This window comes from Trypanosoma brucei, chromosome 11 (genome assembly GCF_000210295.1).
Source record: "Trypanosoma brucei gambiense DAL972 chromosome 11, complete sequence".
Taxonomy (NCBI): domain Eukaryota; phylum Euglenozoa; class Kinetoplastea; order Trypanosomatida; family Trypanosomatidae; genus Trypanosoma; species Trypanosoma brucei.
Window position 1 is genome coordinate 4,261,752 of NC_026744.1, and position 25,960 is coordinate 4,287,711.

At 50.4% G+C, this 25,960-nt stretch overlaps 6 protein-coding genes across 6 annotated transcripts; all 6 read right to left on the reverse strand.

The window, feature by feature from the left end:
• Positions 1–111: 111 nt before the first annotated feature.
• On the reverse strand, positions 112–3,033 carry TbgDal_XI18220 (hypothetical protein, conserved; the record flags this gene model as incomplete). The annotated part of the gene is made up of 1 exon (XM_011782664.1): positions 112–3,033. One exon carries the CDS (start codon positions 3,031–3,033, stop codon positions 112–114), a length of 2,922 nt encoding a protein of 973 aa, XP_011780966.1.
• Positions 3,034–3,623: 590 nt separating this feature from the next.
• On the reverse strand, positions 3,624–6,959 carry TbgDal_XI18230 (hypothetical protein, conserved; the record flags this gene model as incomplete). Its single annotated transcript, XM_011782665.1, has 1 exon — positions 3,624–6,959. The coding sequence occupies one exon, from the start codon at positions 6,957–6,959 to the stop codon at positions 3,624–3,626; it is 3,336 nt and encodes a 1,111-aa protein (XP_011780967.1).
• A 289-nt stretch (positions 6,960–7,248) lies between these two features.
• On the reverse strand, positions 7,249–9,069 carry TbgDal_XI18240 (hypothetical protein, conserved; the record flags this gene model as incomplete). The annotated part of the gene is made up of 1 exon (XM_011782666.1): positions 7,249–9,069. The coding sequence occupies one exon, from the start codon at positions 9,067–9,069 to the stop codon at positions 7,249–7,251; it is 1,821 nt and encodes a 606-aa protein (XP_011780968.1).
• A 706-nt stretch (positions 9,070–9,775) lies between these two features.
• TbgDal_XI18250 (hypothetical protein, conserved) lies at positions 9,776–22,162 on the reverse strand (the record flags this gene model as incomplete). The annotated part of the gene is made up of 1 exon (XM_011782667.1): positions 9,776–22,162. One exon carries the CDS (start codon positions 22,160–22,162, stop codon positions 9,776–9,778), a length of 12,387 nt encoding a protein of 4,128 aa, XP_011780969.1.
• A 406-nt stretch (positions 22,163–22,568) lies between these two features.
• On the reverse strand, positions 22,569–22,904 carry TbgDal_XI18260 (hypothetical protein, unlikely; the record flags this gene model as incomplete). The annotated part of the gene is made up of 1 exon (XM_011782668.1): positions 22,569–22,904. One exon carries the CDS (start codon positions 22,902–22,904, stop codon positions 22,569–22,571), a length of 336 nt encoding a protein of 111 aa, XP_011780970.1.
• Positions 22,905–23,342: 438 nt separating this feature from the next.
• TbgDal_XI18270 (DNA repair helicase and transcription factor protein, putative) lies at positions 23,343–25,676 on the reverse strand (the record flags this gene model as incomplete). Its single annotated transcript, XM_011782669.1, has 1 exon — positions 23,343–25,676. One exon carries the CDS (start codon positions 25,674–25,676, stop codon positions 23,343–23,345), a length of 2,334 nt encoding a protein of 777 aa, XP_011780971.1.
• Positions 25,677–25,960: the final 284 nt, after the last annotated feature.

The window sequence follows — 25,960 nt, forward strand, 5'->3', positions numbered from 1 at the left end:
GGAAATGCGCCGTACCATACTCTTACAAAGTAAACCCTCCGATTCCCACCACCCCACCCTCAAGGCGGAAGTAAGCACATCCTTATCGCTGCTTCTGTGGAGTTTTGCTCATTAACACAGTGCGGGGATATTCTCAAATAACCTCAACAGCCACTCAGTATCCACCGCCTTGTCCTTAAATAATGGGTCCGTTTCATACGTGGTGGGCAAGTTCTCCTTGACCATATCCTCGATCTTCTTCACATTAGGAACTCCAGTGACAGTCGACGATCCTCCAACGCCTCGAAGTGCGAGCGTAAGATCTTTCAAGAGTACACTCCGCGTGACGAGCCCCCGCCTATTCGGGGGGCGGCTAACCTTCTTCGATCGCATGTCCAAATTTGTATGGGCTCCCTGCTTGCCATCCGCCTTTTCACCACTCAGACGAGATGTACGATCATTCATTCTACACGGCATCCATGACGTGTCATCGGGCATGGCTTCAACTACACCCTGAAGCGGAAAGTTTACAAATTTCTTTTCGGTGCCACCACCCGGAGTGGTGGGTCCGTGAAAAGCACTACTTTCCTCTAAACCCGCCCACTCAGAGGTAAATAAGCAGTTGTCGTAGGTTTGGAGCGGCACCGTTGCTCCGTGAATTCGTGTGCTGACCAGATCCAGTGGCAGCTTGAAGTACGATGCAAGACTATTAGCCTCCTTATCCACAACGAAGAAGGTATTGCGGATGCTTTCTATCTGTGTGAGTAGTGTATCCATGGCCTGTGCCGAAACCGAGACGAAATCGCCAGATGCGGGCGAAGAATAAACGGCAGCAAGTGCAAGTCTCAAATCTTCCAAAATGCCCAAAACTTGTGAGACCACAGAAGCGTCGCTATGGCAGATATCTGTGCAGCTAGAAGTGAAGTATTCATCCACACCACAATCGGCCAAATCCCAACCTTTATCTTTAGCTGAGCTCACGAACATCTTAAGGTGATCTTTCCACCTTTCAAGGATCACAAGCGCCTGTACAAGGGCGCCATTTCGGATGAGCTCCAGTCTAATCCAGTGGTGGCAAAACGTATTAAACGCCCGTTGGCAACGACGTGGGGTAAAGTCCTTGCTTTCCCTTACAGCGCGACGCACAACCCCCATAATGAGAGAAAGAAAATCCACACGATGCATTGTGAACCGCGCGACAAGTCGTATGAACTGTGTATTAGTTACTTCTCGGTTTATACTACCCCACCGCATCCAGTTTACGGAGAGAAGTGTTACTTTTTCGAGAGCGGACACAACAGCATTAGTGCCCGCAAGCGACTCACCTTTCACATAATCCACGACCATGTTTCGTTGTTGCATCAGAAGCTCTTTCATTTTGCGGTGGGCACACTCCGGGTCACCAAGGTTGTTCAGCATATAATCACAGTACGCCACGCGCATGTAGAAGTTCCCGGGTAGTAGGTAAGAGACCCTCTCCAGAGCATCTCGCACCATCACTCGCCGTTCTCTCTCGGATAGAAGCGGTTGCTTCTCCAGGCAGAAATCCGCGTAATTACACCAGCATAACGGCTCATGAGGGAATATACTGGTCCGCATCAATAGAAAAAAGCGAACCCGTTCGTAGCCGAAAAGTTCGATGCCTGCGTAAGCGGAAGTGCTGCTCTCACGCTCGATGATGGTAGACCATACTAACCACGCCTCGACCTCGGATCGATGCATGTGTTCCTCCTTTTCATCCCTCACGTCGAAAGCGCCGTCCACATGCAGCCGAACGGGTCGTGGGAGGTACAATGCCTTTGGCAAGAGATTACGAGTCGAGCTGCTTTGGGACGAAAAACCGCCAACCGATCCCATCAACTTGTTGAGCTCCGCCACAGCAGCTCTCGCCCTCACAAACCTCTCTTCCACTCGTCCTTCAGGTGGAGGTCTGCCCCGGTATTCCGTCTTCACGAAGTAGTCATAGTCTTCCTTAACCTCCTGAAGTTCCTGCAGGGGCGTGCGAAGCATCCTGATGTACAGCTTCCTCACCCACTCACGCCGTTGGTACATGTCAAGTATCTTGTCGCCTTTCCAGCGCAGAAATTTCTTCCATATATCTGTACTCGCTGGACAATGCCCAACGTCCCGTTGCAACGCGGTGGTGAACACATTTTCCATCCCTGAGTCGTCCGGTTTTATGTAAACCTCCAGGAAATCAACAAACAGACGGTACAGCTCAACACTAAAGCAAAGTGGAAGGTGACGGAAGAAACAGTTCAACACTCGACAGTACGAACGATAGGTTTCCTTTGCGTCGTCTTCGTGCCGCTCATCCCACAAGTACCGGCCTTTTGCAACCTCATTGATTTCCTTACGTAAATAATACGTGACGAGGGGCCCACTCGTCGGAAAGAAAAAGGTGGCTGCATGCCAAACGTGCCGGACCGCGTTGATAGGATACTCATCCAAGGAATTTAGCAGTGATATCCAGGATGAAACACTGTAAACATTTTTATTTACCTCAATGAGGTCCGTTATCATCGATGGCGTGGGGTTTGGAAGTTGCACCTCCGCCCGCTTGTATTTTGATTCATCCAGAGTTAGCAGCGGTCCCGTCACAAGGGGAAACAACACATTCCACGGTGAGAGGTCTCCAACACTATACTGCGAAAATTCCGGTAATGCTTCGATTCCTAAATCGTCCAGCATCCGCTGGCGGGCCTCGCCAAACGCTTGTTCCACGTCACTGTACACCGCAGAGAGCCGTTCCATCTCCAGTGCTTCTGACGTCTCATTCATCCATACCAACATTCGACCCACATCGTCCGCCACCGTGTTCTCCACCTGAAGAGTGTGTTGCAGCTGATCCATCAGCTGCCTCTTCAACTCATCGCGCGTTTTATGGATGGCAACTAAGGCGGGATGGCGACAAAGAGCCTGGCGGATGACAAGTAAACACTTCTCATCTATGCGGGTGGAAGTCACCTCCTGCACGGGGGCCGCTGCCACCTTCCCTGTGGCGAACCGCAAGCGGTCCATCATGTCCCGAAGGCTACTCTGCTCATCCTCCATATTGATTCCCTGTTATGGATGCTCCGTGAGAAGGTCACGCGACAGGAAATACCAATTATGTTATGTACCACAGCTCTAGTATAATCCAATTATTACACACGAACGCCAATGCAATGGGGAGTGGCCGACCATGAGTACGGACCACAGGGCGGTTCCCAGTTGACACGCGGCATGGTGAAAAGAAGCGTGGAAAAGAGTTAAGGGGGGATGAATGTTGGTGTGTGTGTGTGTGTGGGGGGGGGGGGCACCATCCAACAAAGAAGGATGTACATGAAGGCACGAAGAACCATAAGAGTTTACACGGAACCATGTGCGCCTCCGTACCAGTAACAACAACGTACGGTAACTAACACGATAAGTCCCATCATCCCATTGAGACAAGTGACACAAAAGGGCGGGGAAAAAACAGAAACGATGGGGCAAGAGTAACATCACCCTGCTCCTCCCGCGCAATAAAAGGGTCAGATGAAGCAATAAAAACAGGGATAGAAGAGAATGTGAAGGAGCAAAGAAAAGTTATCTTTTTTTTTTTTGCGTTGGTTAGTTGTCTCTGTGCGTCCCACTTCCGGCAGGTAACTCAACCCAAACAACTACGTGGGTCTGTCGATGAATGCAACACCTACAATGCTTTCGCTTTCCGCAGTTTCAACCAGGCGACGCAGGATGTGGTTTCTCACATAGCACAGTTTTGCACAGCACTCGAAACCCACATCGACACAGCCCTTCCACATATTAGCAGTTGCTTCACGCACCATTAAAACTGCACTGGCCCCCGGTTTCGCTGCAGCGGGAGCAGCCACTTCTTGAGGTGCTGATACCACTCTGCTGTTCTCACCGTTGTTGCGTACGCGCACTTGCTGTACTCTCCCAAAAAAAGCGAACACGGCGGGTGATAGTCTTGTCCAGCATCTCAACAGCAGCCTAAATATTAAACACAACGTGGCAATATCGAAGCGCATGAAGAAAGCACCAAAAGAGTCGACTTGCCGTACGTGCGGCCAAGCCATTACCGCCAGCGCAAATGGGAAAACTATAAATGTTGTTGTCGTCATAAAAATAGGCATCACTGCGAAAGCTAACGCTTCAAATAGTGGCATGTGGTGACAACCACAGGAAAAGTAAAGCCTCACAGGCCCCAGGTCACTTTTCAGCTTATCAGTGAGGATTATGAGTGTACCTGTTGCCACTACGCCCACAACCCATAGAAAACCACACACAAAACCCGACGCGACAACACAGGACGGGGAAAGAAAAAGCGCCAAAACGGAGGAGACGACACAAGCACCAACCATGAAGGGAAGAGCCAGCAGCAACAACGCAGCAACCAATAGTAAAGTAAGAAGACGCCCCATGCCAGGAAATTTTAGGCACCTAAAGAGTATCATCATCTGCTCTTCCGTCAGTGTACATGCTTGTTCTTCCCGTCGGATGAGTGGTGTAATTTCTATTGCTACTCGTTGGATGACCTCAGCGTCGTCGGCTGTGGCGTTCCGCTGCAATTCGTCGAGAGCAACCATGATTCTGCTACAACACAAATGGGTGTACCAAGTAGGCATACCCGTAATGAGAGTTAATTCTCGCTGAGCAACATTTACCCCATCCACGTACTGTGGGCCTGCCCAAATACCGAAAGATGAACTAAATAGCCAACGACACTTCCACTCAGTAAACTGACGAACCCCCTTAAAGGGAAGCTCCACAATGCTCAGCATCCGACTCCATGCCTCGTTGTCATTTATCATGTAAACGGTTATTATACACCGACACCCATAAAAGAAGGTATCGACAAAGCATGAGCTGCGGACCACCAGGCAGTCAAATAGAGCAAGACATATCCCCATCCAAATGCAAGAACATATGGAACTGCATGCAACAAAAGCCGTGCAGCGCAGAGCCTTTGAGAGAAATCCTGTGATCGAGATACCATCCCCCAACGCCAGGTCCCTGACATCGAATAGCTCTCCCATCTTGTCACCCAAACGACTATCCACATACCACGCGATATTAAGCGAAACGTCTACCAGCATAAACACACCTTTTGCCCACCTAAATGATGATAACAAGTTGCGGGTTACCAGCAACACCAGCGGCTTGTCGTTCCGGGAGAAGAATTGATATGCACCGAAAGCGTATGGAAGAAACCCTCCGCAAATAACCGCCACAATGAAATTTATTTCTGCACACACTCGAAGAAGGGCCCACAAATCAAGAAGTGCACAAAGCTGACGCAACCCAGTGACGGATGCAACCTTATGTAGCATAGTCCAACGAAACCACCTTCCTGGAAGACGCGTAGCAAACCCTACGATAAAGAAAAACTGAGAAATCACGACAGCCAAGATGACATCACTTACCGGCCACATCGAAGGCATATCCACCACGGAAACAATAACCGAAAGTGCGAAGAGAAAAAATAATACTGGGTCCTCAGCTTCCTCTCCATCCAGTATCACACCTTGGTCGACCGTTGCATTGATTCCACTTCGAAGCACCCGCGCTGCCCCGAAATCAAAACACACTTCCCTCCGCTCTGATCCCAACACAGTCTTCAACGACTTCAGCACAAGGAGGGTTGTTGGGCGCTCATCCTCATGCCTAACAGATACGGGAGCCGTTAACACGTGCCACGCCCTCTTTTTGTCCTCCGCAATACCAACGTTCCGGTCGTCATCAAAGAAGTCCATAGACAAAAAAAGAACCAAAAGCGTTGTTGTTCGAATGAAGAAGGTGGGTAGCACCAGAGCAGCCATGATGCACCGAAGCAGCGACAATGCTTCAAGTACGAAAGTTCGGAGAGGCACACAGCGAACCCCCTTCATGACAAAGACAACTATCCAAATAACAAATGTCAGTCTGGCAAAGTATAAAGGGGCATGCAGTAGGTCTGAAGAACCCAGTGCTTCAATGAGTGGCTTGACCATCGCACCCCGCATACGGGCCACATTCTCCGATGGGGACAACGTTGCCAATAAGGTATCCGCAACTTCCCAAGCACGGGAATTACCGTCAACGGCTACCCAAAGCTCCCACATCTTAATGCGCACCACCTCTGGTGCTAGTACGCACAATACGGTACAGAAAACGTTAAGAAAGAAGAAGGGGAGAACGAGGTGTAGCAACTCCTCCTTCAATTTTCCTCGGAGCGTTTTCGACTTGCCAGCATCACTATGTGCAGCTTCAATAGCCTGTAAAACAACCCCATCGTCCCTGGGATGCACGGCCACCTCCACAATGAGACCCGATGTTGCACTAACCATCGGCTCCCCTTCGACATCACCTCCCTCTCCAGACGCATCATATTCGCCCTCTTTCCCCTCTTCGACGGCGTCGATGCGCCAGTTTTGCAATTGATTTACCGCACGGCCTTCGAGGACAGGCCTCCCCTGCTCGTCCGCGTTGGGTGCTTCCCTAACAAAGGGCTCGATAGCGGGCCAGTGTTCCCGTACAAGTTTAAGTAACATTGAAGCTGCAGTAAGTTTTGTAAGGACCCACACTGTATATGACAGAGCTTCTGTAGGTCCCCATTCACTCAACGTGTGGGTGTGTGTTAACGTTACTTTGACAGGTGAATATATACTTCCAGCACCCTTTAGGGACCCCTCCAACACGAAAGTTAGCCACGAAAAGATGGGCACCAACAAAGAAATGGAAAGTATTCTAGCGTTTTCTCGAATCCAAACTCTTGAGAAAATCCATATAAGCGTTACCCAGCGATAATTAGTCGCACTGATGGAGTAACTTGAGAGCTTTGCGACCCTACACGGTGTTCCGCACACTTCACAGATCAGCGACTTGCGGTGGCGCACCCATCGTGCAAGACACTTCGAATGCACATATTTGATGGACCCATCGCAGCAACACGGACTAACACATTTCCCGGCGCTGCTGTGGCACATCCGGCAGCTGCGTTCTTCTCGTGATGACATGTGCTTAATGAGCAAGAATTAGGCGTGTGACCCCTGCCTTTCGTTTTGTTGTTCTTAACTGCCTTCTCAACCCTTCTGCGTGGCAAGAAAAAAAGGGAGAGAAAAGGATGGACCATAAGGAACAAACAACGGAACGACCCCGTAATGATTGCCAAAGGGAGAGAAGGATGGATCCACACACACAAAAAAACCTTCTCGTTTAGCAAGCACCTAGTCGTCTGTGCAGTAGCGCTGGTGCTGCGTGCGGCATAGCGATGGAAAACGATGGCGCAGAAGAAGCCATTAGAAGCTAATTTTCCTCCGATTTGACAGCGGCTTCTTCCAGTCCTTGGAAGCGCGGGAAGGTCTGAATGCCCAGCTCATCAGCAGCTAATGAAAGACGCTTATCCATCGTGCAAAGCAGCAACTGATCACATGCGATCCCGCGCACGTCGCGGTGATGGCGGCGCACATGGTACTTAATGAAAGCGAAGAGCATCGTTCCGTCGGATATCTGCTCTATACCCTGAAGTAACGCAGCGCTACGCTGTCGAAAGGCGTACTGAAGCGCAACACAAGTATTGAGAATGCGTAAGTCGGGATCATTCTCACTTGCCATCTCATTGAGACGTGAATATGCCATACATGAGATGACGGAAAGCGAAATGCAGGGGAATTCTGATGACAGAGCCAAGACTTCCACCGAAGGGTCCCTGAGAATAGCAGTCACACGACTCCACAGCAGCGTGCGCATTGCCCGCTTCAGCGGCGCAGCGGAGTTCCATACTAGTTGGTGGGCCTCACGTACAGTTGTAAAAGGAATGATAACGCGACGCAGAGACTTGCCTTCGAGGTGAGGATATTGCTTTCTTATGTGGACGTAAAAGTGGCTGAGCGCCAGGTTCTTGGACGCGCAGTGAATGAGAAAATTGGTGTCGAACACCAGCAGCACATCACCTCGCTTAAATGCCTCATCCGCAAGCTCAGACACGGGACGCCCGTGGAGGTCATTCAATGACATTACCTTCGCGCAGATGTTGCTAAGTGAGTTCAGGAGTGGACGGTACTTCCGGTGTACTTCACTAGTTGATAGCAACCGAAATGTCTTGTCGCTTCTGGGAGGTGGACCAAAAGAATCATCTCGGGGGTGCATTCGATACGTGATGTCATTAATAACATCGTGAAGAGTAAAGTTGTGGTATGGGTCGGAAGAGTAAAGACAGTCCACTAGACTTGTGTAAGTTGCCGTGATCCTTTGGTCGGGCTCTCTAGAAGAGGAAAATAACCCCAAATCCGCAGCCGCGTCCAACGCCGCTATCCACTGACCGGATTTTTGCAAGGGCTTCACTAGGGAGCCGAAAAGGGAAATATTTACCTGATGCCCCTCCGCCAAAGAGGAGGCTACAAGTCGCAGCATTTTGTCATATTTCCCCGCTACACCCAGAGCTCGAACAATCGGTTTAATGTTTGAGGGAGCCATCGACATCAACGGCTGTTGGTGCAACACTTTAATGGCTTCACCCCAGCGGCCGTTAGACGACAATATGTTTATGAGACTGCGCGTGTCGGTTATGCTCTGGCGCATCCCCGGATGTTTCTTGTAAAGATGTATGGCATGCTCCCACATGCCTGTGAAGGAAGCATACACCAAAGCTGACCTGGTTCCCTGATAAGTTGTGGCGTCTACATCCTCCTCCATTATCCGCTTGATGGCGTAGAAATTACTATAGCGTTTAAATCTTTCCAGCGCTGTACCGACAAGGCGCGTGTGCGGGCGTACCTGCCCACATATTCCCTTTATTATTCCGTAGTAAAACAATGATGCACTCCAAGAATTCTCCATTTTCAAAAGCCCTTGGTTTAGTTCCTCAGTTGTAGGCTGGTACACCCCCGAAAGCAGTTCTGTAACACTTTTATACACAGAGAGCACATCCACCCAAGTCCCGCAACCTGAAGAAGCCACGAGAAGCGGAAGGGCTCTCGTCGGCGGCGGAACCCGCTGCATAAACAAAAGGCCACACCCTGTCCCACCTTGCACTATTTGTACTTCCTCACTTTTCCCTCTATGTGAGGGGGATTTAATACGTTGAGGGTGGGGCGAGGTGGCTGCAGTAAACGGTGGCAGTCGCATTCATAATTGCAGGTTCGCCGCGGGGGCAGGAAAGAGGAAGAGCAATAATGATAAGAACAGCGCAGAATACAATGTAGGCAAAGAAAGGTATCATATAAATCAATCACGTCGAACGAAGCGACGGATTATTAGGAACATACGGTTCTTAACAACTAACATACACCAATAGCTCCCCTATATCTGTATTACCTCTTTAATGAAGTTACTTGACATCGTACACTGCGACGGGGTTTCCCCCAATTTCCAAGTTACAGTGAGGAATTAAGAGCAAAAAAAATAATTAAAAAAATCGGGTTAGTTTATCCCCTTCTTTCCATAAATCAGTTCAAGATATAAAACAAATATACCCACTCCACATTACAGCATATAAAGGGAATAAAGGCAAAACAAAGCAAAGGATTTAATTACACACCCTTTCCCCCCTCTCGTAAGGGTTGCTGTACATTTGGATAGGCGCAAAAGTCCCTTGCACAAAGGCAAAAAGAGCATCACCAAAACACAGAAAGAAGGAAACAAATAGGAAAACACAAAAGTAAGAAAAGCAGCTATAAAGAAGGAAGTAACAGCGAGAGTGATGTGGATAATGAAGTTTAAGTCTGTACAGTCAAAGACAACGATGCTTGAAAAGGTGGGGAGGTGGGAAATAGTCATAGAAATTTTAAAATATTTTTTTAAAATAGTAATTTTTACTTCGCCTTGTAGGGAGTCACGCAAGTTCCATTTCCATTGCATGGTTAATTGCTGTCATGAGCTTTTCTTTAAATAGCTTGTACGTATCATACGGAGGAATTGTCACAAGTGATGTGCACGATTGAGCCCGTGGGAGATGATCAATGCTCTCCGTTCCTTGTAGAACTCTGATTTTAGCAGCGAGGGGAGGCCGCTTTTGACCGCAGCCAAAACAAGGGAAAGAGGAGCGCTGACAAGGACTAAAATCGTCCATGACGCGCCAAAAAATTCCTTTGCTGCGCGGCGGAAGTTGTACTTCGAGCCACTGCCTCATCACTTCAGGCGTTATGTCGGGCTCACCGCACACCATTCGCTCCAGCTCCCTCCACGAAACACAGCGAACGACTCGCCTCGGTAAAACTGCCCAAAGACCTGTGCGAATAGCGCTTAACTGAGCGTCTAGTGAGTGAAGCAGACAACTCTCCGCGACCCGACGGTAGTGAGCCACTTGGGATTCTCCCGTCATCGTTGCGTTGCTAAAAGCAGCGGAAAGGCCCTTGGAAAAGTTTGGTATGATTTCCTCGGCCGCTGTGCTGAGGAGAAAATCTCCATCCCCCACAATCTTCTCCGCCGCATTATCGACGTAAAGATAATAATCCTTCACCATAAGTACATCTCCGACCATATACTTCCACAGAAAGGGTGAAAAATCCAAGGAAACTGGTGATTTGGCTACAATGCAGTGAGCCATTATTTTTCCGAGTAAATTGAAAAGTGCAAGGCTGTGTGCTGAGTTGGCGGAGCTGTTGGGTACTAACCCGACCCTTTGAGAATGTTCCGGGTAGTGGAAAAGTGGACTCCGGTTGAAGGAGGTGTTCGGATAACACATGTCTGGATGGGTCATGATCTCCTCACTAAGGAAAGTCCACAACTGTCTATACGGGCCTCCAAGATCTTGAGGTGAGTGTCCACTGTGAGTGATGTGCAGCTGCACTTTGAAGAGTGGGTGCTGCCTAAACATCCTGGGCTTGAATGAGCCAATCTGTTTATATATTTGAGACAGTATGGAGCAGTGGAGAACCGCCTCGGCCGTTCGTGGGAGATCGCAGTACAGCTCTGTTACGTGCACTGTTATGCCCTGGGGCATGTCATTTATCTCCACCTGTGGAATGGCCACTAAATACCGCCTCGTGAACGGGCGCCGAACAATACATTTCAGCATAAGAAAGGCCTCAGGCAAACACCCAACGACAACGTCATCGTCCAAGTTAATGAAACGACGAGCGGTTGCCATGCAGCTCTCAGCAACACGAATAACCTTTGTGTGAAGCATCCTTTCCATGTCAGTAAGCGCCATGATCATCGGGTAGCGCAGGAGAGGCCCCCTTTCATGCACACCAGGCTCGCAGTGGAACGGAGAGACACCGCTCGCACTAATCTCAGTTACCCTTGATGGCTTGGCCTCCTCCAAATCTGAGAGATATGATGCCAGTTGTTCATAGAACGAAATGGGCATGTACGGCAGGACGCTTTTTCCTTGGGAAGCGGCATCACCCCAACCTCGTACCCTGACGCAGGCAAAACGCCCAGCCAAGTCCGAGTAGTCACCGGGTAGGTAATGAAACTCATTGACATTCAAAGAGATCCGCATGCCGTCGTTCGTGCCAGCAGACACGAAGGCATATAATGGCCCATCTCCGCGTCCAACAGGGATAGGTACAAACGGTCCACGAATTCCGTCAACGGACCATGCCACCACCCCCTTGTCATTGTCCAGAAGGCAACCAATCGTACACTTTGGCGACACTCCCTTTTCTGGTTTGTACTCTTCCTTTCTGTCATGGCACAAGAGTTCATTCCCCGTAAATCCAAAACTGTATGCGTCACTTCCAATGGGTTGGTCAGGAATATGACTGTGTTGTTTCGTCCCCCAACCGACGACAAATGGCACCGAGAGTTTCTCTGGCAATGTAACTTCATAATAGTACTTTCCCCGAGAGGCCACAGCGCATCGGCTCACGACCTTTCCCACAACGAGAGAGCCACCTTCAAACTCCCCGAATAAACAGACCGCCTCAACAACCGCCGCATGAAGCATGCCATCGTGCTCATCGCTAATGTCTACAGCCTTTGGCAGCTGGCACCCCTCACGAAACGCCTGGGCCAAATCCAGTAGGCACCGCAGTGGTGCCAAAGGAATATGGCGGACAGTGCTAGCGAGGAGTGACTCCGGGAGAAACATCACAAGCTCCACTCCCGCGGCAACATCCTCCGGAATCTCCGAGTAATCCGAGCCGTCCAAGGCATATTGGTCAACCCACCTCACCAGCATGGATAACAACTGAAGAAGAACGCCATCGTGTCCCTCGCCGTAGCACCTAACAAGGCTGATAATGCATCCCAGAAGGTGTTGCCGGTACCTTCGGCAGCAGCGATGTGTTGCCGACACGATGGCGTGAAACGAATCCCAAAGAAGCGATGGAAAAGGTACCACGATTTCAGGGCGCAGTAAAACATATTTAGTGACGAGATGCGATAAGGTGACACAATCCCATGGCTTTGTTGAGGGTTCTGAAATGGTCCGCAACGCTCCACACAGAAACCTTTGCAACAGCGCTCCATCTGTACAAGTAGCAAACAGTTTCTCCGCCATAGGACTGGAGTGGTAAAGCACCACTGCTTGAACGTCGTCCCCACCAGCGCCGAGAAAGGAAAGATAGATGTGACGGGAAAGCAGCACCACAAGCCGGTGTAGCGCCGACCCAACACCGCGTTTATACGACTTTTCCACCCCCGCTAGCGTATTTGTCAGGGGTTCAGTGGGGTCCCTCAAACCGGGAAGAGGTTCAACGTGAGCCAAGTCAGACAATGGAGGTATTCGCACCGTGTCGCAGCGGAAGGAACGCAACACAAATGCACTAGCACTTCCTTCTCTTGGCTTCCACTGCCCCGAAACCCTCAGACCACTGGCGTCTACGGTACCCTCCGCAATTACGATTCCGACGGAACGCTTTCCACTTGCAAGGACGGACCCGACTTCTTCCGCAACTTCCTCAAATGAGGAGTGACACCCTCTCATTAGAAGACGAGTGACACAATAAACAGTTTGAAGAGGAGCAGTAAACAGTAGAAGGAATAAAGATCGGCTGCTGCGCCTAAACTTTCCCAACGCGGTGTATTTCATAGAACCGGTAGGAAGGTTAACGTAAGCTTCGCCCATGCAGTTTGCCTTCAACTGCAAAGAAATTGTGCCGCGGACTCCACCAGCAGCGCTAATTTCTCCTTCCCACACACCTTCTATTGTCATTCTCTTCATGGGATTGTTGGGACACGTCACCCGCAGCCCATGCTCAAAAAGGCTGCAAGGCAATCCACTGCTTGACGTCCACCACACATTCCCGGCACATTGTTTCACTGGAATGCAATCCAGCGTACTGAGTGAAACTCTTGAATGCGGTGCGTGAATCTTCACGCCCTCAAATACATCTGCAGTATTCTGTTTAACGACGCGAAAGATTTCCCCTCTGTGCACTCCACCAATTGCACAAACCAACATGTTGTACTTCACTGCGCAAAACCATGAATTACACAGAGATGAAGGTACAAAACCATCGAGGCGCTTATCACCCAACTCAGCCAGGTATGTGCAACTCTCTGTGGCCATCACAGCATCCTGTAGGTCAGAAAAGAATTTCGCCTGAACATCGTTGCTTATTTCCACTGCTGCCAAGTGTCTCAGAATATCCACAAGTGCCGTACGGTGTGGGAGAACAACGGAGGAAAGGTCCTTGTTGTCGCACAACCCCTTTAGAATCAGCAAGAATCGGGATATCGCAAAGCCCTCTGCCACTGTTGGGCCACACTTTTCCAGGTTGCAGTTAAGCTCCCGTTCCTCAGATACCACACCATACGGATCAACCAACAGCTGTGAAAAAGGGACATGCCGAACTGCACCCCCCGCTGGAACATACAAAACCGCTTCATCACGATCAACAGCCACAACCCTGCCCTGAAGAAGCTCTCCGTTATCAAAGGTAAATACAAGCACACCCACCATTGGGGAGTCTGTACATGGTACAAGCGGGACGCGGCAGTGCTCTGGCCTAAGCAACTTTACCCCACCGCTACACGACACACTCACAACGCCATCAGTAACGTCATCCACAACTCCTTGAATTGTTCCACCACATTCTGGCAAGACGGAGGCTGTAATGTCCTTCTGTCCGAAGAGTACGAACCCTACAAGGTTAGGCTTTGATGAGCTCACATCAAGTGAGGCAATATCGCAAGACCCAAGCGTCGACCAATCACGTGCTATCACCACTTCACCACACTGGAAATCTGCTTCAACAGTGATTGTCGAACTGTTTTGGAAGCCCCCTACAGAACGAGCAGAAAATCTTACTGCCTGATTCAGCGTCGAGTCGTTGCAGAGAGCCACAATTCCTGGTGTCCCCGAAACCAACTTCCCTCGAAGCGACACTGGGGAGACACCGAGTACTTCCGAGGCCTCACCAATACCAATGAACGTAGGTACAACGGGGTCCAGCGGCTCTCCATCGGTTGTATTAATCGTGACGGTGAAAACCGCCCGATGCTTATACGCAATCCCCCATACTGTCAGAGCGTTGATTCCAGACGAAACCGCAACGCAATGCATCCGTCTTTCATCGACACAACATCCCTCACTTTTAAGGTAAAAGGCGCATACAGCAGGAATGACTACACTCATTCCCACATCTAGTTTGCTTGGAGGGGTATTGTTGCTTACCAACAAGTTGGATCCCATCTCGGTAAAAGGATGGTGCGAGTGGGCGCAGAGCATAAAGCAGGACCTGCAAAGTTGATAGTCGACGCATTCATTGCACTTGTACCATTTCAACTGATTCATGTCAGTTGTCAGCTTCATCATAGGGCAGGAGTCACATCTTTTCTTGAATTCTGCCAGAGACAGCGAAAAATGTGGCAGCTGCGTGGTTGTGCGCGTTACCTCCTCATTGTTCCGTGAAGGTAAAATAACGGCCACAGCGTCTGTATTGTAGAGATGAACGAAAGGGAATAACTCCTCGCCCTCAGGGACCTCGTCGTAGATCAATCCCAAAGGAGTTTCCTCCTGATTCACACCTTTGCGGTACGCATGAATGGTCCCTTCGTCCCGGTTAACATCAAGACGAACGATATCACCGCTGACAATGATGCAGTTAGGCTCCGCTATAGTACGAAATTTTGCATTGGTGCAGAGGTGAGGTAAACGCCACGGTGCAACATCCATATCGTGCAGCGCCCACGCCTCCGGGCTTCCCAATGTGAGGTCACGCCGTCTCCAACCAAAGGAAGCGTTGCAAACACCAACATAATATCCTCCACCCAATATTTGTCCTACCTTTCCTCGGAGAAGTTGAAAGCGCAAGCTGAACTGACCTTTAAATGGGACTGACGGCTCTGCGATTGCAATGAAGGGGGCTGACGAACCCTTCGTGTCGTTCAAAACTGTCGCCAAACTACCGCAGAAGTACGGCGGGAAACGGAAGCAAGGATTAGATAGGGCCGACGAAAAAGTATGACCGCAAGGAATACGTGACGGCTCTAGTAAAGTAGTATCTCGTACAAGTCGTTGAATACGATAGAAATGCATCGCGCGGACACTGAAAAGCGAGCGATTCCATAGCTCTTTTTCCTCCTCAAGGATGCGCTCCCGCTGCCGCACTTCGGTTAAAGAAAGCGCCTGTGTCGTAACCAATGGTGTAACAAGGCGCCTGAGAGCACCAACCAGGGCGTTAACACATTGACGCAATCCCCCTAGTGAGTGACCAGGCTGCTCCCAACGCAGCGCGGTGTGCATGAAACGGCTATTGTGTGGACGAAGATTGCCGAGGTGCTCGCAGAACGTGACACCTTCACAAGAAACGCTGGCACAATGGCTCATAAGCCGGCGGCACGACACAACCGCCACCTCACCATCGTGCCCACAAATCTCGAAGAGACGCGGATCTGCCACACCCCCAAACAATGCCAACGTGACAAAAGGAGTGACGCAATCATTGAGCTCACCGCATACGGCATCAACAACGCATTGCTCAAAGGGCTTCAGCGTTATCATACTCCGCAGCACATCGGTGGCTGCAGCCCTGAGAAGAGTGACGGGGGATATTGGCGACATCATCTCGCCTGACCCAATAAACGCGGAGGCATCGTCGTTGTAAAGCTGCACGAAGGGAACCAAATCGATATCCGATGGAACATTGACGAAGAGTGTCTGGACGAAAGCATTCTCGCGGTAAAATTCCAGTTCCCGTTTCTCCCGCCGGACACGCACACGAATCGACTCCACACTCCCAAAGGACCGCTGAAAAGTATTGGGCGCCACGTGCGGGTTCGTTGCGTGCTGCAGCTGCGGTGACATATCGTGGAGGGCCCATACAAGAGGCGGGTTTAAAGATTTCCATCCTTGTGCGGTGCTCGTGGAAATCGGAAACGGGAGATGCGCAGCAGCAACACCAACATAGTACCCCCCTTTCAGTGAACTACCAAGTGGATATCCTCTCCGGCAAATACGTACGGTAAACGAGGTGTCGCCGACCCTCGGCAGAACATTTCCCAGCACAACGCTCCGCTGCGCGCCCGAGCGCATCTGTGCCAGCTGTGCATGCGCAATCGTGACACATCGAGTATCGCACTTCAACCAGCGCAAAGAGAGGGGAATATGTTTGCGCTCACGGTCTCGAGCATTTGCATGCACGAAGAGCATATTTACAAGTTGACGCACGACACCAGTATCGTGGACATGGCTGATATGGGGAACAAGCTCCGCCAAGAGTCCAACGGTTGCGAGCTGAACTGAATGCAAGGATGGTGACATCAGAACGCGTACTGTGCTTAACAGCATTTCCTCCAGTGCTTCCGGAAGGGGACGGACCCTCACAATCCGCACAACGAAACGTAAAGTATCAATATGCCGAAGAACTGACCACTCCGCAAATGGAGAAAGGCCGTCAGCAGCAACGTAAGACCCAGAACTGTCTCGTATCTTGGCACCATCCTGTGTCACGAAAGACATTACATTACCCAGGTGCCGACAAACAGCGTCACAGCATTGAACCCAAAACGGCGTCATGCATGGATTAAAGTTGCATTGCAACGTAGAAGAGTGAGTGGTGATGTAGTGTAGAGCAACCTCCGAAGCGAAGGCGATGCTGTAGTGCGTTGGGACGTCAGCGAAACCGGGAGAGGCCCAAAGTCGGTTTAGGTCATAACGGAATGGTCGAAGCCCAAAGTTAACGGTAAACCCCACACGCTTCTTGTCGCCCATACGAATGGTTGGATAGAGGGAATCCTCTCCGCCCTTGATACCACCGGCAAAAGACATAAAGGTACCGTTGAGAGTAAAGAAAACACGACGGGTGAATCGGACAATACCGCAGCCGACCGTGTCGCCATAACCGAAGGGTGGAAGCTTAATAATGTGTGTCAAGCCAGAATCCTTGTAGAAATACACGGATTCATCAGGTCGGTCCACACAACTGTGACAGTTGCTGATGCAGACCATGAAACTGCAGCACGAAGTTGAAAGTTCCACCTCGTAGTACAGCACCGGTGGGACATCGGTTAAATGGGGAGTGAGAGGTGGGATGCTCCACGCCTCATCCGCTCGCAGTACGAGTGGGGGCGAGCCGGCAGCTTTCTCGACCAGCACGCCCCTATCACACAAAGAAACACTAAGGTTAGGTATGACAACAGAGAATCCGTTTGAAGCAAGACGCCTGTCGTACACTTGATCAGCCGGGGCTAACACTCCGCCTAATACCGGGTGGCAGCTCCTCGAACTGGCAGTAGAGTTACGCTTCCATCGCGTCTGCGCTCGCCATGTCGCTGGTAGCCTACAAACTGGCATGTGTATCGACTCCGCGAGGCGAATGAGAATGTTAAGCACCTCAGGCGCTGATGCCCTACTAAACAATTCGCAGTCCGTGGGGTCCCACGGGTGACACATGATGCTCAGTAGCTGAATGGTCAAGGACCCTTGAAGAGCCAGGGTCGTTGTTGCGACTTCTGAAGACATGTACACAGGGAGACTGTTGATGAGAATGCATCGGCACTTCCTCAACACGTCATAGAATGCCACACGCACACGAGACTCCAAATCCACTCCAGAGCCAGTGAAATTTTCTAGAATATGCTTCCCTTTGGCTCCTTCATATACGGAAAAGACAACGTCAAGGATCTTTCGGACTGTGCGCGGCTCACATTCTACCGCCGGCTGTGATAGTAGCGTAGAAAGTATATGAAACCCCCGAGCAACGTTTAATGCGGCAACCGTTTGCTCCACCAACATGTCTTCAAGTTCGTCATGCGTACCGCCCTGCTCAACGAAATCGCGTAACTGGCTCAGAAGCTTCCGGGCGCCCTTCATCTCCTTTGGTTCTTTTTGATCTGGTGTCATGCTGTCACCATGAGCAACCTCGTCGCACGGCGGTACCGCAGCCTCGCCTTCTCGTTCCTGTGGCGGATACGGCACAAACCTTGCTTGAAGTGGCAACACGTCGCTTTGGCACGCAATACAGCGAACTGCCCAGCCGGCAAAATCCACAATCGACCGACGTGTTGCGTCCTTCTCAACTCCCTGAAGCAGATTCCCCCATTCCAAGGAGAACCCGCGCGACTCTAACTCTGCCTCTGCTTCATGTGGTTCCATGCCGCAATGTATAAGAAGCGCCAGAAGTGCCGAAACAACAGGCCGCATCGACAGGCTGACCTTACCTTGCACACTTTGCCAGACCTTATCTGATAGTGTTTTTCCAGCACCCCTAGCGCCAAGGATATCCGACGCGATACCCAAACCCCCTTTTCGGCCAGGAACATACAACTGATGCTTTGATAGAGCTTCGCTGTTGAGTCCGTGATGGAACAGCGGCGCGAGAGGAAATGCACGTGGCCTAGGAAAAACCACCAAGTGCTTTGCGACCGTTGTGAAGAGATTGAAGACACACTCACGGAATATGGTTCCCCAACTGCAGCCCACGGGTAAATCGTAGTTGCTAGCGATAGTAAATGAGGCTTCACCCGTTCCGAAAAACACCAAAGGCAGTCCGGAAATTTCAAAGAAGGGGTATTCATTGCTTAACACAAACGATATTGGGTCCGCGACACTGGTATCAGTTGCAACGACATGCACATCAGATGTGGACGCCCACCAGGAGATTACCACGGACTTTGCCCTCTTGTAGTCCAGTGCGAGCACAAACGGTGCGTCATCCGATCTGGGTACCACATCATATTCCTGCCGCGCCTCAAATCTGACAGTATTCACATCTGCCCCACCCACAACTGGGGCCGACTCCACCAAAGCCAGCAGAGCCTTCTCGATATCTGGAGTAACCGCTGCAGGGCACAGCACAGACACACTGATCAGCAGAGGAAAGAGACCCGTGTGAACCTCGGTTTCTTGTAGGCTGTCACGCCACCCACGGCTTTGGAGGAGCTTCCCCGCGTGCCTCACGTAGAGCTCCAAGAGCTGCGAAACGATTTTACCTTGCCCGTGGCTGTGCAGTAGCTGCACTGAAATTATTGAAAACCACCACATGAGATGAGTGACTTTGCGACCACACGGTACATCATGTCTTTCCAATTCACATCGCCGGAGAAGGGAAGCAGTCATCGATATTATTTGTGAGGGAGCATCATTAACCACAGAGGAAAGAACAAATAAAAGGGAATCCTTTTGCATACAGGTGTAAAGTACATCAGCCGATTGAATGTCATCAGCGTTAAGCAAAACGCCGACTCGGTCCGAAACCGTCAGCAACGGGCCTCCGCCTGCGTTGAAGAGAGATGAAGCCACATCCTGAATCAAGTTCTTAGGAAGCCATCCCATCACTTTTTTGCAACAGCATTGCAGAGAAATAACAACAGATGAAAGGGGTGATTTTGCTCCTTCAACGGCAAACCGCTCCAAATATACGGTTCCCATCGTCGCAAGAGCGAGTAGCTTTACGCTCTTTGTCGTTGGCGTGGCGTTGCGTAGTCTGGTGACAATGTATTGAAGGTCGCCTGATCGAGCAGCATTTATTTCCTCAGGGATTCGAATAATACCCACCCCGTTGATGTAAACCCTTTTAAGAATTTCGTTGCAAACCCATGCTACGGAACCCCTATGCGCATCAGTTAGAGCAATGCAACTTACGTTTAACTGGTGCTCTCGCCTTGCGGCAGTGGAGATTGGTGTCATCGAAAATGTGGAGAGCCGCCGCTTGAAGGTATAGAGCGAAGACTCATCGCGCGAAAGGAAGTAGCGCGTCTCTGCGTGGCTCGCAGAGCAACGGTACACACGGGTAATGGTGTTGCAACCTTTCAGGACCTGAGCTACGACCTCGTCGCCGCCTCTGCATGATGAGGGGAAGACGAGGAGGGACTGGTAGTCGCTCACAATAACTCTAGCACTCAGAAATTGTTCTTGGGGCAGAAAAATATCGTGCTCATACGGTTCTGTGGGTGAACAAGGACAGCAAACGACGCTGTCCCATATAAAGTTCTCTTCCAGCAACGTGAACCCTCGTGCGGTGACTAGCTCCTTCACCCATATCCCCTCACCTTCATCAAGGGGAAAGCAAAACAGCATTCCAGCGGTCGATTCCACTGCTCGCGTGGTTGAAAACCTGTTGATTGAGTGCTGGCAGCACTCGTCACCACCCCACACCGCGAGCGAAGATACGTGTCCTACACCGTCAAGCACAGTGACGGTGGCGATTTTGACTACCGCGAGGCTTGCTGCACGTACACCATGCAGCTCCACCGAAGTGTCATCCACACACAAGGTCCATAACCCCCTCTCCCACTTGCAGCTCACAAAGTGCCAAGGAACGTCGCTGGGAATCGCACCGAAGCAAGTGCACGTTCCCTGGGCCATCCTTATAACCCCATCCGCCAAACTTACGGTGAAAATCGTCTCGTGTGCTCTTATTTCAACGAGAACCCCGGAGAAGTCGCTGTGCACGTGACTGCATATGACAAGGAAGTCTACTTCAGAAGAAGCACCGTTTTCCAGCACATCCAACACGATTTTACTTTTTTCCAAGAGAAAAAGTGAGCTGCTCCTACCACTAGGTAGTTTGGGGGCAAATAGAAACTCCAGTTTGTCATCAGCTACATGTGTCGGGATTGCCGGGTGATCCGTTTCGCTCTCGTCCACGTACTCCAGCGAGGCATTTAGTACCACGTGGCGACGACCAGCCCGCGTTGTGAGTATGAGAGATGAAAAGGTAGATGAGAACTGCATAAACCAAAGTGTCTCCACCAATTCGGCATTTTGTGACCGTGCAACTAACCTTCCACCGTCGACTTTCAGTAACATTATATCAAACAACGTGGCAACAGCCATAAATTGACCGCATGGCGAGACACAGAATGTGCGAATGCCACTCCTCTCTGGCACCGCAATAGATAATTCAATCTCTTGGCCATGGCGTCCGTCAACAGGGGACATCAATGCACTCTTCACAGATAATGAGGGAGAAAAAACACGTAGTAGCTCCTCGTAATGCGGCACCGTCACAGGCACTACGCTCGATGCAGGACCAGCGCAACACTCCTCAAGAACCTCGACGTACTCCAGTATCTCCTTCATTTCGCCTCGGAGGAGGACGACAAACCCAAGAAAGCCGTAGAGAGCCTCCTCCTTCCCTTGGGAATAGTCGTCCTTCTTGACAATCTCTTTTAAGGTGTCAAGAGCTGCCGACACAACAGAATGATTCACGAGGCGTACTGCAAGTCGGTTCTTCTTGACAGTTGCCATCGCACAATCAGGAGTTGTCAGATTCTTGATGTCTAGTAACCATGCGGATATGGTGTGGACCATCACCATTGTTCCAGAAGTAATGGCATGAAAGAGTGGAAGCGGCGCAACCGAAGACGCAGCTTCATCGTACAAGCTCGACAGAGAAAGTTGATAGTTGAGTGAATTGTCCTTGTTACTACCATCCTTGCTGGGTTTCATTACTGGTTCATAGCTCTCGAAGAAGCTCGTGACTAAGCTCTCATAGAGCTGGTATGGGGTAGGATCCTCAAGTGGATTGCGATACATATTGGCAAGGTCCTCCAAGTATCGCCGAGCTTCCTCCGGACTAACTGGATCCTCACCATCAAAGTCCGGTGGGGTTGGTGGGAGTGAAGACCCGCATGCCAACTTTTGTTGCTGCTTTTGCATATAAGGAAGGTACGCAATACGATACAGTTGCGGTAGTGTGAGGCAGTCCACGTGAAGTTCATTGCGATTGGGCAGAAACTCACCCCGCCCATGGGTATGACATGAAGTCTTCTGGGGCGACACCAGTTTAGCAGCCCCTGAGTTGCATGCCTCCATCATAGGCAACATGGCGGCATTAATATTTACATAGTTTCCGCTTAACGACGATGGTGGTATCGCCGTCATGGTGGCCCTGTAGAAACAAACAGCGAACAACCACACACTACTGCAGTCAGGATAATTATATCTTTTTTGTTTCAAAAAAAAAAAGCAGCTTATGTGTCTATCGTCACGCAACACGGTGGACAACGAAGGAAGAACGCGTGAAGGAGAAAAGATGAGACCCGAAGGGAGTCACAATGGCATCAGTAAAATAAGGCGCGGAGGTAAACCACAGAGATTGAAAATGAGATGCCTCAAAAAGGAAAAAAGGAAGTAAAACGTTCCTACTTCCCTACATAAGAAAAAAAAAATTGCTCTATAAACATCTAAGATGCTTTCTTTTTGCGACCAGAAAGCATCGGAAACGCATGTGAGGGTTCCTATCGGGACGCTCGTTTGTGTAGATGCCTCTGCAATAGTCAGCATTGTCTCAAAAAAGAGGCACAAAAATAAACAGGAGAAAAGGGTAAAAAGAATGGATGAAGGTAAAAGAACGAGATCCATATTTTTTCTGCGGCACGGATAATAGAATCAAGCTGGCAAATCCTGCGGTTCCAATGACAGCCATCATATAATTGCCCACGGACGGGCACGCGCACGCATACATAAGTATGAGTGCACTAGTAACATTCCCGTGCACACGTGCCGCAGCAGTAACGGTATTGCAGCCTCTCATCTGATCCCTTCGACTAATCGTCCTTGGTGCCAGCAGCCTGACCTCCGGCGCCTTCCCCACCAGGACGACGACGCGGCCCTCAGGTACCATCAGGACAGTTGTCTGTTGAGTTCACTTCTTGTACTGCCCCATTTACCCTTGGAACTGCTGGGTCGCCGCGGAAAAAGCTCCAAATCCACCTGAATACGGCAACGACAACGTACACAACGACCCAACACGCTACTCAGACCATTGTGTCTTGCTACCTTTTGTACACAAGGGAATGATGGATTAAGCAAACGGAGGAAATGGGAATACAAGGAGCGGAATGGTGACAAGGAGATAGATAGGTGAATTTACGCAAGCTAAGAGAATTCTCGGCACAGTGTAGGAGTGTGCATGGAGAGAACTTTCCAAATTCGAACTTTTCACAGAGGTCATCGGGTCAACTCAACAGATACGGACCCACCGCCACATGACACGCCGCTTCTCCCTCACCCTTTTCTGTAACAACTCACTCACCCAACACACGCTTCCAGAGACCACAAACTAACTCTCATGATAGACAACGTCATCGTTAGCGCCTACTAACCTTTGCAGCGGCAAGCGACAAAAGTCCCCACGTGGTTGCGTCGTCTGAGCGCCCGAGTTCCACTCGCGCTTGATATCCTCAGCGGTTTCGTCTCTCGCCCTCTTCATTTTCTTGTCTATCAAACCAGTTGCTGTGTCATTTGCCACACCTGGCTCATTCTGCTGTGACGTTGCATTTTGGTAATCCAACTCCCAACTCGCAACCACACGGCAAAGAAGCTTCTCCTGGTAGTCCAGGCTACGTGGATTGACAGATCCCTGTGCAGTGGGTGAAGCAACACTGCATTTTAGTTCTTGTTTCTTGAAGGTGCCACGGAGTTTCGCCTGACGAATACTAACAACATCACCCGGTGCCGTGTCATCTACCCCCTCCACAGCAGCCTCCGGAGCGCCGTCAGGGTTAAACTCCGTGACACTACACGTGTAACCCTGATCCACGAGGAATGCAGTTCGGTGTGCTGCGTACGACATCTCAACGGTGTCTGTGCTGATCACAGTGTAAAACCAAGCGTCGGTGGGTTTGCCATTGCTCGCTTTTTCTTTGGGGCGCAGAATCCTCCCGAGGCGCTGTGCCTCTTGCCGTCTGCTTCCACCGTGACTGGATACCTGCACCACAACATTCGCGCTTGGAAGGTTTACACTAACATCTCCTACACGCGACAGGCAAACAACGTTTACCTTCGAGGTACTCTGAAAGTCAGAGAATATCATCAGGCGCTCCCGATGAGGCGTATCCCCGCAAACCACAGGTGCACCGAGAAGCTTGCTGTATTCCTTCAGTAGCATGATGTGGTCACAGAAAACGAGAATCTTCGAGGACTCGGCGACATGTCTCTTGACGATCTCCATAACGCACAGCATCTTGTTGGGGTTAGCAGCCGCAAGCATCACGAGAAGCGGTGTACCGTGTTGTGGCGATGTAAGCTCGCTGCTGCGCTCAAGGTACTCAAGACTGAAGCGGCGCGCCAGCGGCGTCAGCACCTCGATGCAGGTCACGTGAGCTAAATAACCACTACTCGCCAGTCTTTCCCACGAAATGTCAAACAACTTTGGTCCTACCAAATGAAAAAGGTCACGTATTTTGGAATCCTCCCGCACATACGTTGCCGTCAGCCCCACAACGCCTTTAGCGTTGATGAAACCCAAGCTATCCTTGTACGCATCCGCAGGCATCATGTGCACTTCATCCATGATAAGAAGACCGTACGGTTGGAACAGCCGCTCCTTAGGATTGGCCCTCCGGGGGTTTCTTCCCCGTCCATCAGCGTTCATTTCGAAGCCCTCCACCTGGCAGCGCGCCTGGGCCTTATGCGCAGTCACCAGCATACTGTACGTCGTCAGCACAATATCCGTCTCATCCGTGATCTCATCCTTCTGCTTTCCGGTCAGACATGAGATGCGTGCAGCCCCAACTGCTGCTGTCCGCACCTTCTCGCCAGTGGTACTATTCGACGGATCGCCCTCTTCATTGTTTGCGGGGGGACAAACGCTTGCGAACTCTAAAATCTGGTTTCTCCACTGCTCAACACTCACGCCCCCTGCGCAAAGTATGAGTGTTGGTTTCTTTACCTTACAAAGGAGCATGATACCGACAAGTGTCTTACCAGATCCACAGGGAAGAACTATACAACCACTGCGCAAAGCCCCATCGCTCGCCGCGGCGTCAACAGCAGCGATCTGGTATGGGCGAGGCCTAGTTTGAGACTTCAACGCAATGTTAACGTTACGAATGCTTGTATCCTTCTCATACTCGTATTGTTGTTGTAGCGGGTAGCCAAGCAGAACGCAGCGCTCGGCCACCACCCTCGCCGCGGCACGACTCTTAAGAAGGAAATGGGGGCACGCATCCTCACCAACGATTTCCTTGGGTTGGCAACAGAGGGATCGCACGACTCGGTCCTTTAACAATGTTTTTGCCGTTACAATATCCTTACATTCCAGCAACGTTCGCGACTCATCTATGACTACACGTGCCAAGTTACACCGACTCATATACATCTCAGCAAAGGCACAAACACTCTCTCGGTAGGAAGCAAAACATTTATCACGAAAAAAGTAAACGTGGCCGTCCAAGAACTGAATTACTTCTGACACCGATATGCTGGCGGAGGCAGCCGCACCCAGTGAAAAGTATGTCATACGGTATTCGTGCATCAGAGAAAGTCGTGAAACGGGCTCTGCGATAGTTGTGAGAAACCCCTGAATGTTAGCGAACGAAGGTCGGAATGCCTCGGCAAACAACACAACACAACCTTCCTTCTTGATTCTCTCCTCCAAGAACAGGCACTCCATAACCCACAATTTAACCCAAATCCAAACGCGTTGTAGCCCGCACTTCACAGAAAAGCGACCCAAAAGGGGGTCTTGGTTGAAAAGGGAGGAAGTTTGGATTGAAGTACAACTATGTTATCGCTTGGGACGCCGGTTCACACCAACTTTATTTAGTCAATGTGCGTATCGCCCTTCCATATGGTTGGGCCCCACTGGCACTACTGGCCTCGCAGTTCCACTCCTTAAAATTATCTACAGGCAAAACAGCACGATACAAAAACATAAAAAGGAAGATGGCGAAAAAA